The sequence below is a fragment of the Polypterus senegalus genome, chromosome 7, assembly GCF_016835505.1.
Source record: "Polypterus senegalus isolate Bchr_013 chromosome 7, ASM1683550v1, whole genome shotgun sequence".
NCBI classification, from domain to species: domain Eukaryota; kingdom Metazoa; phylum Chordata; class Cladistia; order Polypteriformes; family Polypteridae; genus Polypterus; species Polypterus senegalus.
This window is the reverse complement of record NC_053160.1, coordinates 118,554,437-118,567,085: the sequence shown is the minus strand read 5'-3', so window position 1 is coordinate 118,567,085 and position 12,649 is coordinate 118,554,437. Positions and strand designations below refer to the sequence as shown.

Genomic DNA, 12,649 nt, shown 5'->3' with positions numbered 1-12,649 from the left:
AATATATTCAGAAATTAGATTTTCTCCCACATTAGGCAGCACCTGAGACAGTACTTTATCAACACCATATAGTTATACATGACATTCCAGTTGATTGCTGAGCTAAGAATCATAGTGAGTCAGTAGTTTGTGTAACACAAAATACTGTTTTGCTTTTTTGAATACATGTATTTACACTGTTCTGGACAACATCAACATGCTCCCTTAAGTCATTGTCATATTATACGACTTCTTGTTGAAGGGGATGTCAGACTTGGTAACTACAGCTGCTGATTTTGTCACAGAATAACAATTTACATGACTAAAATTTGCTGGATATGTCAAATTACGTGACTCCATGACAACTTTCCAGCAAAGTTTCACACTTTCAAAGAATCACATGCTTGACACTTTTTCCGAAAGTTAGTAACATGCTGCCCAGCAGGTTCAGGCTTAACATGTAGCATGTTCAGTCTTGTCCCTTTTTTAGTATTTTTTCTCCAATTGGTATGGTATATGAAACATGAGACATTAGAAAGATAATGCTTTGTTCTGTTTTTGAGGTCAAAACACCTGCATACCTTTTGCTTCATCACTGCATTACATATATTGTACTTCAAGGTGAGCACTCATTGGTTGTCAGCTCTCATGCACACATCGTCTGACCCTATGACTTAAGACAAAGGTTGAATTTTGTTAGTGCGATTCAGAGACTACTTGGATTAAATCAAAACGTATGTCAGATTACATGATGACAGTTAATGGATGGCACCACAACTGCTCCTGTTTCACTAAGATTATGTAAATGAAGTCTGTGGCTGAAAATCTCTATAAAAGTCACATAATGTGACATTGGCTTTACTCATCACTGTAGTCAGTGAATTTAGAACTGTTGTCAGGTTAGATATTATCTGGGCATAACAAGTTAATCAAACCCAGGAGTGATCTCAGTTGAGTGAGGCTGAATAGAATTGGTTTTTGACTATTGCTCTTAATTTTTCAGGTGACTTATGTACATCATTATTGAACAATTATTGATAATGTTGCTGAAGTATTCCAATCAATCTTTAAAAAAGTCACATTTTCCTTTAATAATTGTCAAACTGTATTTTTCAAGATATCCTAAAGTGATATCCATGATAATTTGTTATTTAATTAATTTTTTTCTGGTTGCTCCTTGGTCTTTTCACAGAAACTATACATGCAGACGGTGATTTTGGACTAAGAAATTCATTTTTAACATTTACCTTTAACTTAAGTAAATTTAGATGAAATTTAAAAAATGAATCACATTCTTCTTTCTTTAAGATGTGGTGTCGGTTGCTAGGCCATATTCTTCAGAAGTTGTCTCATATGATGGCCTTGGGTTGTTTGCCTAAAACTGGGATTCTCAGCCAAACCACATAATGATCATTTTGGCTTTGGTTGCTTGTTTATTGCTTTTCCAGTTTACAGTTCTTGGCTTGATTTTGTAACTTCAGTTCTTCTCCTATGATTTCTAATATTAATTTTACTTCTGAATTTACTATGCAGTCAGTGGAACAGGTGTTCTAGGTGCTTAGCATTAATGTGTCCCATCACCAGGATATTGTCCAAATAAGAGTGTAAATTGTATAAGCCCTTTAGTATATGATCTAAAGTGTGAAAATATTTATGTCAAAAAACATGAAAATGAATATGGCAAAAAACATGATTTATAAAACCTGCCATACCCACATTTGTACACAGTTTACCTTTATAAATCACACTAATCTTGTAAATGTGCATTCATGAATGTACCTCAAACCATGCCCAGTCGCCACCCTGAAGCAACCATATATGGACCTCGCAGTCATAATGCTGTAGAACTGCATTGGCTCATAGAGAAGCATCCCTACTGATGCTTTGAATGATATTCTGTGCTCTGCAAATGAGCGGGCAAAGGCATCTGTGGCATTATACTGCCTCTCCGCTGTGTTCTCAGGGTGGAGAAAGGTGTTACATGGCAGCATCTGAGCAAGCAGCCACTAATACCTGGCATATGTAATGACATGATTGCTGTTACAATGAATTTTGTAAGCCATATGAAAAATTGAGGGCTCAGCCAGTTACGATCCACACCATTTCTCAGTCTCTTCTTGGCATGACAGATAACTTCTGTGTTAATGGAACATAACTAGTTACAGTTTACAAAAGCAGCTTTATTCTCACTAGGTGCCTTTATTGCATTATGAGTGCAGGACTTTAATTACATAACAAAAAATGGACACTGCTACAAATTGCCTTTTTATGCTGGAAAAAACCTGTTATGTTTGCAAACCCACAACATACAAAAACTGAACGTATTGCCTCATAATTCAATTGTTTCCTTTACAGTGGCCATGGATGAAGTGAAGTTTGGCTGAGGTACTCTTGAACCTGTCTGCCAGTTGCTTGAGAAGTGACAATAGGTAGCCTAGTAATACTGATGAAAAATAAAAAAAGGTTCTTCAGTGCAAAAACACAGAATTGGCCTTCTTAATATACAGTATATATATATATATAGTAATCCCTCGCTATATCGCGCTTCAACTTTCGCAGCTTCACTCTATCGCGGATTTTATATGAAAGCATAACTAAATATATAACGCGGATTTTTCGCTGCTTCGCGGGTTCTGAGGACAATGTGGCTTTTTACTTCCTGTACATGCTTCCTCAGTTGGTTTGCCCAGTTGATTTCATACAAGGGACGCTATTGGCGGATGACTGAGAAGCTAACCAATCAGAGCATGCAGTTAAGATCTCCTGACTGAGAAGCTAACCAATCAGAGCATGCAGTTAAGTTCCTGCGTGCTGAATGCAGTGTTAACCAGGAAGTCTCGTCTCGCTCATTCAGCATCAACGTGTTTCGCTGTGTAAAGAGTTGTGCTCTTTTGTGTTTATCTTTGTGCATAGTCAAGCCCTTCATTATGGCTCCAAAACGATCTGCTACTGCTTCAGGGGCCGTGCTCAAGCGCAAATGGAAGATGTTAACGATTGCCGAAAAGATAAACGTTTTGGATTTGTTGAAGGCTACAATTCTTTTTATTTAAAAAGTAGGAAAGGAATATAAGATCTACGGCCGCAGTGTCCTTTTAACCAGGGTGCAAAACGAGTTGTAAGTGGATGTAATAAGGCAGTAGTCTGGATGGAATCTGCTTTAGGGATTTGGATTGAAGACTGCCAGAAGAAGAACAACGGCAGTGCTGCACAATCGCCTGAAGTGGCTCCTTTGGAAGAGGTGTAACGCTCTCCTTTGTTGTGCAGTAAAATTAAACTTATTGTTATCGGACAAGTCATAGTGTCATTGTTGGTGAGTAACCATAATTAATTTTCTACTTACAGTACTTAGTACATGTATGTACGTTTAGTGTCACTGTACACACATTTACTGTATACTATTTTTCTTGCATTGTACGTATTTATTGCTGGTGGCCTGTCTATCGTAATGGCTGTAAACATATGTAATATCGGAGACACTCAATATCTTTAAAATAATATTTAGGTTTTACTGTATATAAACAGTGTGTTTATATACATACTTTCAATGAATCCTACCTAGTATCTAACAGAATACAAAGGGATTATGCTGTATAACTCTGCGGGGAATATTTATAAACAGTGTGGGAGAGTTTATAAGGGCTTAAAATATATAAAAATAACCATACAAACATATGGTTTCTACTTCGCGGATTTTCACCTATCGCGGGGGGTCTGGAACGCAACCCCCGCGATCGAGGAGGGATTACTGTATATAATATTCATTTGGATCTTGATCTTTGTTTGTCCGCGAATTAATTAGAAGAAGAAGCACTAGATGGCAGTAGAGAGACAGCTAAAACATAGGCATTGCATTAAGAATCTCCTCCAGGCTTATACTACTGAAGACTGTAGTACGCCAGTCACACCTCAAAACACAGACATTCAAACTAAACAAATTGTTGTGCTTTAAATTAACTAAAGGGGTGGTGGACAGTGTTACGCTGGTTAGCTCCTGAGGCCTGGTTAGAGAATGAGATTGCCAAAGATAAAAGGTACGTGCCTACATAACATATGAATAAAAGAAAGACAGTGGGTAAAATGTATGACAACGTAACAGCACGTTCTGGAAATTATTATTGTTACGCTGTAGCCGGCGAGTGCTGCGGGTCTCACAGTTGTACCGTGGCTTGCTCACATGTCAGTGAAGTGATCCCTTTTTATGCTTTAAAGAGCCTGTATATCTATGTGTCCCCCTTTTATAACCATTGCTCTGTGTATATTGCCTTACTCTTTGGATTGCCACAAAGCAACCTGCAAGATTGGAGAAAGGTTGAGAAGACATCGTGAGAGGAAACGATAGTGTTTTGAAACCGAGACGGACTGTGAACGGACAGAAGCAGAAATGCTCCTACACCACCACATAATTACTATTCGGACAGTGATTCCGAGTAGGCCAGTCCTATCGAATCAATGTCCAAGGGTTTTCTTTTGTAATTTTGTTTCCTTTATAAAAAATCATAATGCTGTGCGATGAAGGGCCCAGTTCACGACTGGCAGCCGCATTTAAACAGGGAGCCCTTCACAGACAACTTTAACCCGCGCAACATAGTTGGGCGCACGTAGCTAGTGTGTGTATGTATATATATATATATATATATATATATATATATATATATATATATATATATATATATATATATACAGTGCATCCGGAAAGTACTCACAGCGCATCACTTTTTCCGCATTTTGTTATGTTACAGCCCTATTCCAAAATGGATTAAATTCATTTTTTCCTCAGAATTCTACACACAACACTCCATAATGACAACATGAAAAAAGTTTACTTGAGGTTTTTGCAAATATATTAAAAATAAAAAAACTGAGAAATCACATGTACATAAGTATTCACAGCCTTTGCTCAATACATTTTCGATGCACCTTTGGCAGCAATTACAGCCTCAAGTCTTTTTGAATATGATGCCACAAGCTTGGCACACCTATCCTTGGCCAGTTTCACCCATTCCTCTTTGCAGCACCACTCAAGCTCAAATCAGGTTGGATGGGAAGCGTTGGTCCACAGCCATTTTAAGATCTCTTCAGAGATATTCAATCGGATTCAAGTCTGGGCTCTGGCCGGGCCACTCAAGGACATTCACAGAGTTGTCCTGAAGCCACGCTTTTGATATCTTGGCTGTGTGCTTAGGGTCGTTGTCCTGCTGAAAGATGAACCGTCGCCCCAGTCAGAAGTCAAGAGCGCTCTGGAGCAGGTTTTCATTCAGGATGTCTCTGTACATTGCTGCAGTCATCTTTCCCTGTATCCTGACTAGTCTCCCAGTTCCTGCTGCTGACAAACATCCCCACAGCATGATTCTGCCAACACCATGCTTCACTGTAGGTATTGTATTGGCCTGGTGATGAGCGGTGCCTGGTTTCCTCCAAACGTGACGCCTGGCATTCACACCAAAGAGTTCAATCTTTGTCTCATCAGACCAGAGAATTTTGTTTCTTATGGTCTGAGAGTCTTTCAGGTGCCTTTTAGCAAACTCCAGGTGTGCTTCCATGTGCCTTTTACTAAGGAGTGGCTTCCGTCTGGCCACTCTACCATACAGGCCTGATTGGTGGATTGCTGCAGAGATGGTTGTCCTTCTGGAAGGTTCTCCTCTCTCCACAGAGGGCCTCTGGAAATCTGACAGAATGACCATCAGGTTCTTGGTCACCTCCCTGACTAAGGCCCTTCTCCCCCAATCGCTCAGTTTAGATGGCCGGCCAGCTCTAGGAAGAGTCCTGGTGTTTTTGAACTTCTTCCACTTACGGATGATGGAGACCACTGTGCTCATTGGGACCTTCAAAGCAGCAGAAATTTTTCTGTAACCTTACCCAGATTTGTGCCTCGAGACAATCCTGTCTCGGAGGTCTACAGATAATTCCTTTGACTTTATGCTTGGTTTGTGCTCTGACATGAACTGTCAACTGTGGGACCTTATATAGACAGGTGTGTGCTTTTCCAAATGATGTCCAATCAACTGAATTTACCACAGGTGGACTCCAATTAAGCTGAAGAAACATCTCAAGGATGATCAGCGGAAAAAGGATGCACCTGAGCTCAATTTTGAGCTTCATGGCAAAGGCTGTGAATACTTATGTACATGTGCTTTCTCAATTTTTTTATTTTTAATAAATTTGCAAAAATCTCAAGTAAACTTTTTTCATGTTGTCATTATGGGGTGTTGTGCCACAGCACCAATTACCCCTTAAGGCCAGGCCTCCACTCCTCTCCTCCGAGCTCTGTCCTCTTCCACCTGACTCCAGCCATCGCATGAAGGGAGGCGGCCTCTTTTATAATCACCTGGACGTGCTCCAGGTGTTTCCCGGACATCTTCCACCGACATGCCCCAGTGTGGCGGAAGTGCTGGCTGCATCCCCGGAAGCACTCCAGGTGTCCCTGCTCTTCTTCCCCCCAGCACTTCTGGGTGTGTCGGAAGTGCTGAGGTTCTGGGTCTCCAAGGCACTGGGGCGCCCCCTGGTGGTGACCACGGACCCCTACAGGGTTGAGCTTCAAAGCTCTGTACCCATGGTCCCCATAGAAACCAGGGTGGTTTCCACCACGTGGTCTGAGGTGGGTATACACCATCTTCCGGTTGCTCCAGGCATCTGCCACAATATATATAATTAAAATTAAAAAGTCAATTAAAAATATTGTAGGGTGAAATCAACCCTAACCCACCCCTTCTGGGTAGGGTGGGGGGTGATTTTGCGGTCTTGTATGCATGTTATCATCCATTTGACACTCGGAACAACCACCAGAGGGCAAACTGGAGGTGATTGCCAGCATTCTTTATGTGTGAGTACCACTGCGCACCTGTAGCTTTTTAACTGATTGTAAAACAATTTCAGTTGGAAGAGACTAATTGGAAATTCATTCTTGTGTATCTATTATCATCCACTTGACGCTTGGAACATTTGAACAATCATTGAAAATTGCTGGAATCAATTTGGGCGCAGCCTGTTTCTCATGTGGACAACTTTATGTGGCATGTCCAAGGGTAAGAAGTTTTAAGAACCTTTATATATTGGCTAAAGTAGAAAAACTAAAAACATTGTATATAACATGGCACTTCAGTAAACAATAAAACCACATTAGTGTCTTCATTGTTTGTTAATTTATTTTTATTTTAAAAGTTGTGTTTTTTTTATTATATTTTTCTCAAACAATTAAAAAAAGAAAAAAAAAAAAGGTTTATTTTCCTCCCAGGCAATGCCGGGTATTTCAGCTTGTAGAGAACTAAAATAAAGTCTATACATTATATTCATCACTTTTAAGGTTTAATATGTTGGTCACATCAATGTCAAATTTGCCAAAAATACGTGCAAGTTCTCCCATCATGTTTTCATTTATAAATCTCGATTCAGAAATGAACAAAATTTAAACCAGGAAATCTGAATACTCCAATCAAATCTTAAAACAGCAATCAAAATCATAAATAAAAGCCAAAGGCAAATCCTGTAAAAATGTATTTTTTACAGCTTATAAATTGTCATAGCGATAATGACATAAAAGCGTAACCTCTAGAAGGCACTTACTGGTAACTAGTAGTTGTAGCAATGGCACTACACAGTGTGGCTGATATGTGGATAAATGTGGCTTTGCAAATAAAAAAATAATTTAAATCAAAATATACTACATCAAAAATGATTCAAAAAATTCCCTGACCTAGAATCCTTAGAGATTGAGCATGGAGTCTGATTGTTTGGGCTTGCGAGTGTCCTGGATAAAACCAAGATACAGACCTTTAATGACCTCTTGGGCACAGCAATCAGCAGTGTGTCTGTCTGCGGAGAGAGTGTCGACCTTGTCGAGAGGTTTACTTACCTTGGCAGTGACATTCATTTCTCTGGTGACTCTTCCTATGAAGTCAGTAGATGGATTGGGAGAGCATAGGGGGCCATGAGGTCGCTGGAAAAGGGTGTGTGGTGCTTCCAATATCTTTGCAAAAGGACGAAGATCTCGGTCTTTAGATTCCTGATGCTCCCTTTTTGCTATATGGTTTTGAGACATGGATGCTATTCGGTGACCAAAGACTGGACTCCTTTGGTATTGTGAGAATCCTTAGGTACTGCTGGTTTGACTTTGTGTCGAATGAGCGGTTGCTCATGAAGTCCCGAATGATGCACATTACCTGAATTGTGGGGGAGTGTCAGTTATAGCACTTCCCTGAGGGTGATCCAGCTCGTAAGGCTGGACCAGGCCAAGGGGATGCCCACATAACACCTGGCTGTGACAGATAGAGGGTCATTTCCAGAGGCTGGGACTGGACTGCATGTCTGAGTAGGGTGATACCAACCAGGATCCCAAGCTTTTTCATTGTGTGGTGGGTGCAATTATGTTAACAATTATGTTCCTTCCTGGGTACCATAAGTTCTTAAAAATCAAATGATTTTATTACAGTATCTAAGTTCAATAATGTAGTTAGCAGCAGGATGCAAACAAAATCCTTCATCTGTATTGGATTTTCTCACAGCACATACTACTAAGTAAACCAGGACCCACTTATTTTTGTACAGCAGCTTAATCGAACATATTAGAATAATTAAAAAATGTTTGCCTTATAAACTACATTGAGCCCCTGTTTAGCATTAAATAGCAGCAAGAAAATACATAAAAATGATGCAGAATTGACAACAGTATGATAGAAGTATTCTTAAAAGGTATGTTCTCTGGTAATCAGTTGCAAAGGTATCAAACATCTCTATACCTTTTCTTGATTCACAAAAACATAAGTAAATAAAGAGAATGACAAAACTTTGACATTTTTACAGATTTAAAAAAAAAATTATATTTTACAGTCACAAATGTAAGCTTTGTTGTATCTTGTGATGGAAGACATAGTTTATTTTTCGTCAGTATTAGCAAATTTGTGTACAGTTGGGGCTAAATTAGGTCATTGTATGCTCTGAAAAAGTATTTTCTGAGGAAGAGGGTAGCAGCTAGAAAAAGCAGAAAAGCTCCAAGGGGACTGTAAATGTGGCTAGATGGGATGGCATGTCAGCAATAGCATTTTAAATAGTTATGGTGGTTTAAGGGATAAATTGGTCTTTTCAGAAAAAGTTGACAGTTAGGGCTAATTAAGGTCCTAAAGTGCTCAATCCAGCAAACTGTCCTTTTTTATTATAAAAAATGTCTGGAAGTCAAAAGAGATCAGCAAATAAGGAGAAGCCCTGAGGACTCAAAAGGTTTTTTAAAATAACTCATTGAATTGGTGAGAATTTTTGCTTACCTGTGAAGGCTTTATCACTCTTGATTACTGTTTTTTGTTATATTTTAGCTTTGAAACTATCTCCAGAACACAGCTAATTGTTCAGAACTATGAATGGATGCATACATATGCATAAAACAGACAACTATTTTCCACTGCTAACAGAGTAATAGGTTACCGGGCTGCCAAAAGGAAGCTAGAGGCAGTTGTGTCATAAAAGTAATATATTCCTGGGGATACGCTGTACAATATCTGTACTTTAAAGATGAACTCACATCTGATTCCTTAGGAGTCCCTCCAAATACCAATGTATATAAACATTGATGGCCAAGGGCAGTGTTCCCTTTTTGTTTAAAAGTGTCGGTCTAGAAGTATGAGAGAGGAACAGCTGAGGAAGGACTGTCAGAAACTTAGTGACACTACTCCAGACTTATTGTTAACAGTAAGATGAATTGTTGGGGCCCCTATGTACTTTGCATTTTATGGAAGCCAGGCACTCTGAGGAGTTACTAGACCTTTAATTATGAGAAAGGGCTCAGGGATGAAGGAACACTTTGGTCCAAATGAGGTGTAGTAGGGTTGCTCCGGGAGTTTCAAACAGTGTTCCTGATCCAGGATGAGAAAGTTAATATTCCTGGATGAAGATCAAAGTCTTTTCCTTGCCCAATGAGTTTAAAGTTAGGAGGTGAATTGGGCTAAAGAGTAAAACAGCAGAATTTCAGCAAGAGCACTGTGGAGAAAGTGAGAAAGAATTAGAAATGAGTATTTTGCACTTGAAGTAGATATTCAGACTATTCATCCCAACAAATCAATAGAGACCAATGACCTGTATTATCCAAACTGAGAGGATACTATTAATGTTTGCTTTTTTCTGTTCTATTTAATTTGATACTTTATTTTGTCATTGTTGTGTACTTTAATAAATAAAAAATTACTTTGATAACCATGAATTTTTTGGGTGTTATATTCTGGGTTAGCTTGACTTAGACAGAGGTGGCTCCGATTTTCAGATTTTTGAGTTTGTCATTTTTGAGACATAAAGTTTCTTTTTAAACCTAATTTATCATAGTTATACCTGGATGCTAAAGCTGAGAACCTTAATATCTTGGACAAATGCACTAGACTGTAAAACTGTATGGAAATATATAAGGTCAAACTGAACAACTGTTTGAATCATTTACAAATGAATCAAGACTATTTGACTATCTTCCTATTTACATATATAAAATAGTATGGTTATAATAACCAAAAAATATGACTTCTCTGAAAATATAAAGGGTCCTCAAGTACAATTAGCTAAGGAAGTCTTGGTCAGTTTTCAGGTTAATGGATTGATTAGTAATTGAGAGCTTGGTTATGTTCAAATTATGTATTTTATTCTGCTATTTTAAAGTATTTAATTGTAAATGATTTTTTTATTTCATATTTTTCAGCAATTCAGTAGAAGAATTTTTCAAACCAGCAATTTTTTATTTAAGTGTTTGTTTTTCCTTCAGTGGTTTTATAATGGATTTTATCTTTATTAATTTTTCATATTAATTAACTTTTTGGTTCAAGTCAATAGAATGTTCAAGAAATTCTTGCCAACCAAAAGTATGTTTTAAGGGCATTAAAATAAATTAAATGTTAAAGTCATTTTGCAAAATCTGAACTTGAGTTCAATGGTATATATTTATTTATATTGAGATGTATAACTCCTTTTTTATCATAAAGAAAACTGTTTGGATTCACTTTAGGATGTCCTGTATTTTTAAACAGTTTAAGCTATAAGCATAATATAACCTGTATTGAAATTAAATATTAACATACAAGGCCTCTTTTTCTTTGGCAGTCATGCCCAGGTCAGGATCAACTTTCTCCCACCCGGCTAACACCACAACACCCCTGGGTTGCGAGGACGTCGACCCAGGTTGGCTGTGATCCACCTCTGCATGTGAGTTGACCTTTAATATTTAAGAAAAACTCTGTGATGGGTGCAGCTTAATAGGACTTATGGGCATCGGTTCTTTTTTCCTAATGGTTTCATGTGCCGGGCTATATGGAATATCATGATATACAATTGAGCTAATATTTATCTTAGATGTTTCAGTTGTTTTCTTTTCACTTATTAACTTTGAGGCACAGTGTCTTATGATCGTTATAGGTGTTAGACTTTAGGCTGTTATTAAATATCACTAAAATGTAGGGATTTTTTCCTCTAGAAGAATAACAGGAAGGATATTTCTGTTTGCTTCTTGGGGTGTATGCTTTATATTGAATATAGACATTTACAATCTTGTTTTATTTTGGGATAACAGTAAACCTGTTTCATGTTCAGTTCAGTGTTCTATATAAAGCAGCTGCTAAATAAAGAAAAATATTAAAAATGATTAGTAGCTTTTGATGTACATTCATTCTGGTATGTATTTATCTTGCTTGTAATCACCTTTGATAAAGGTGTGGGCTCAATAATAACACTGTACATATATATCTAAATTAGAAATTTATCCCAACAGATATTTTTCTGGTTAACAAACATGTATTTCAGTATATTGACATTATGGCTGTTGAATTAGAACTGTTAATATTTGTACTATTTAGGAATGCCCTGGTCAGTCTAAATCTGTGTTAAATGTGATACAAGTTACATTTGTCATGTACAATTAGCATTGTCATTAATGAAGACCTCGAGATAATGATATGATTTTATCTGTTAATTTATTATCTTACTTGCCTCTGATTTTCAAATTAGTTGACCTTGTCATTGTAAAATATGGTCATCTCTATTCTCTGCCTTTTGAGGCTGCTGATTGGATGTATTTGACTAATTCACTAAAAGGCAGAAAACAGTCCAGGCAGTGTAATATTATATCTGCAAAGGAAAGTTGGGTGTTATTTTCTAAGTTTTTAATATTATTATTACTTATGATGCTTATAATGAAGAAAATATCTTAGGCATCCTGACTAGCAATAGGCGCAAAGCCAAACTGCATACTAATATAGCACTATATTAATGATACCGCATTACAGTATATGGTTATGGTTCAAACCTGTTCTCTGCTTGCTTTTGGCCACATGTCATAATGTGCACTTTGGCTTAAGTATCTTCTTCACTGAGTTTTTTGTTTTACATTCTTTTAAATAAGGAGAAGATTTTGCTGTGTAATTGTTATTGATATTAATATTTTGATGGTTTATCTGGCAGAATCTAGAGCTTGAGTGTGCAGTGGAGATCTTTTGTATATTTGTATGTTCTTTTGTTTAATCATTATGGTTTCATTAGGATTCCGATTTTCCTAATACAATTAAATTACTACTGAATCATAATTGGAGCTAAAATATTTAATATATGGTGTTCAGTATTTGCCTTTTTGTGTAGTTTGTTAACGGCATTTAGATGATATCTCATTTTGGGTATAGTTGTGATCAAATTGCTATTTAAGACCAGATTTGGTGAA

The 12,649-nt window shown here is 37.6% G+C and overlaps 1 protein-coding gene across 2 annotated transcripts in view; it reads left to right on the top strand.

The window, feature by feature from the left end:
• Positions 1 to 12,649, top strand: part of cxxc4 (CXXC finger 4) — a 166,003-nt gene that overhangs the window by 31,018 nt on the left and 122,336 nt on the right. For both annotated transcript variants that reach the window (XM_039759188.1, XM_039759187.1), the window contains one exon: positions 11,044 to 11,145. In XM_039759188.1, coding sequence (XP_039615122.1) covers positions 11,044 to 11,145 — 102 coding nt within the window. The remainder of the gene's footprint in view (positions 1 to 11,043; positions 11,146 to 12,649) is intronic.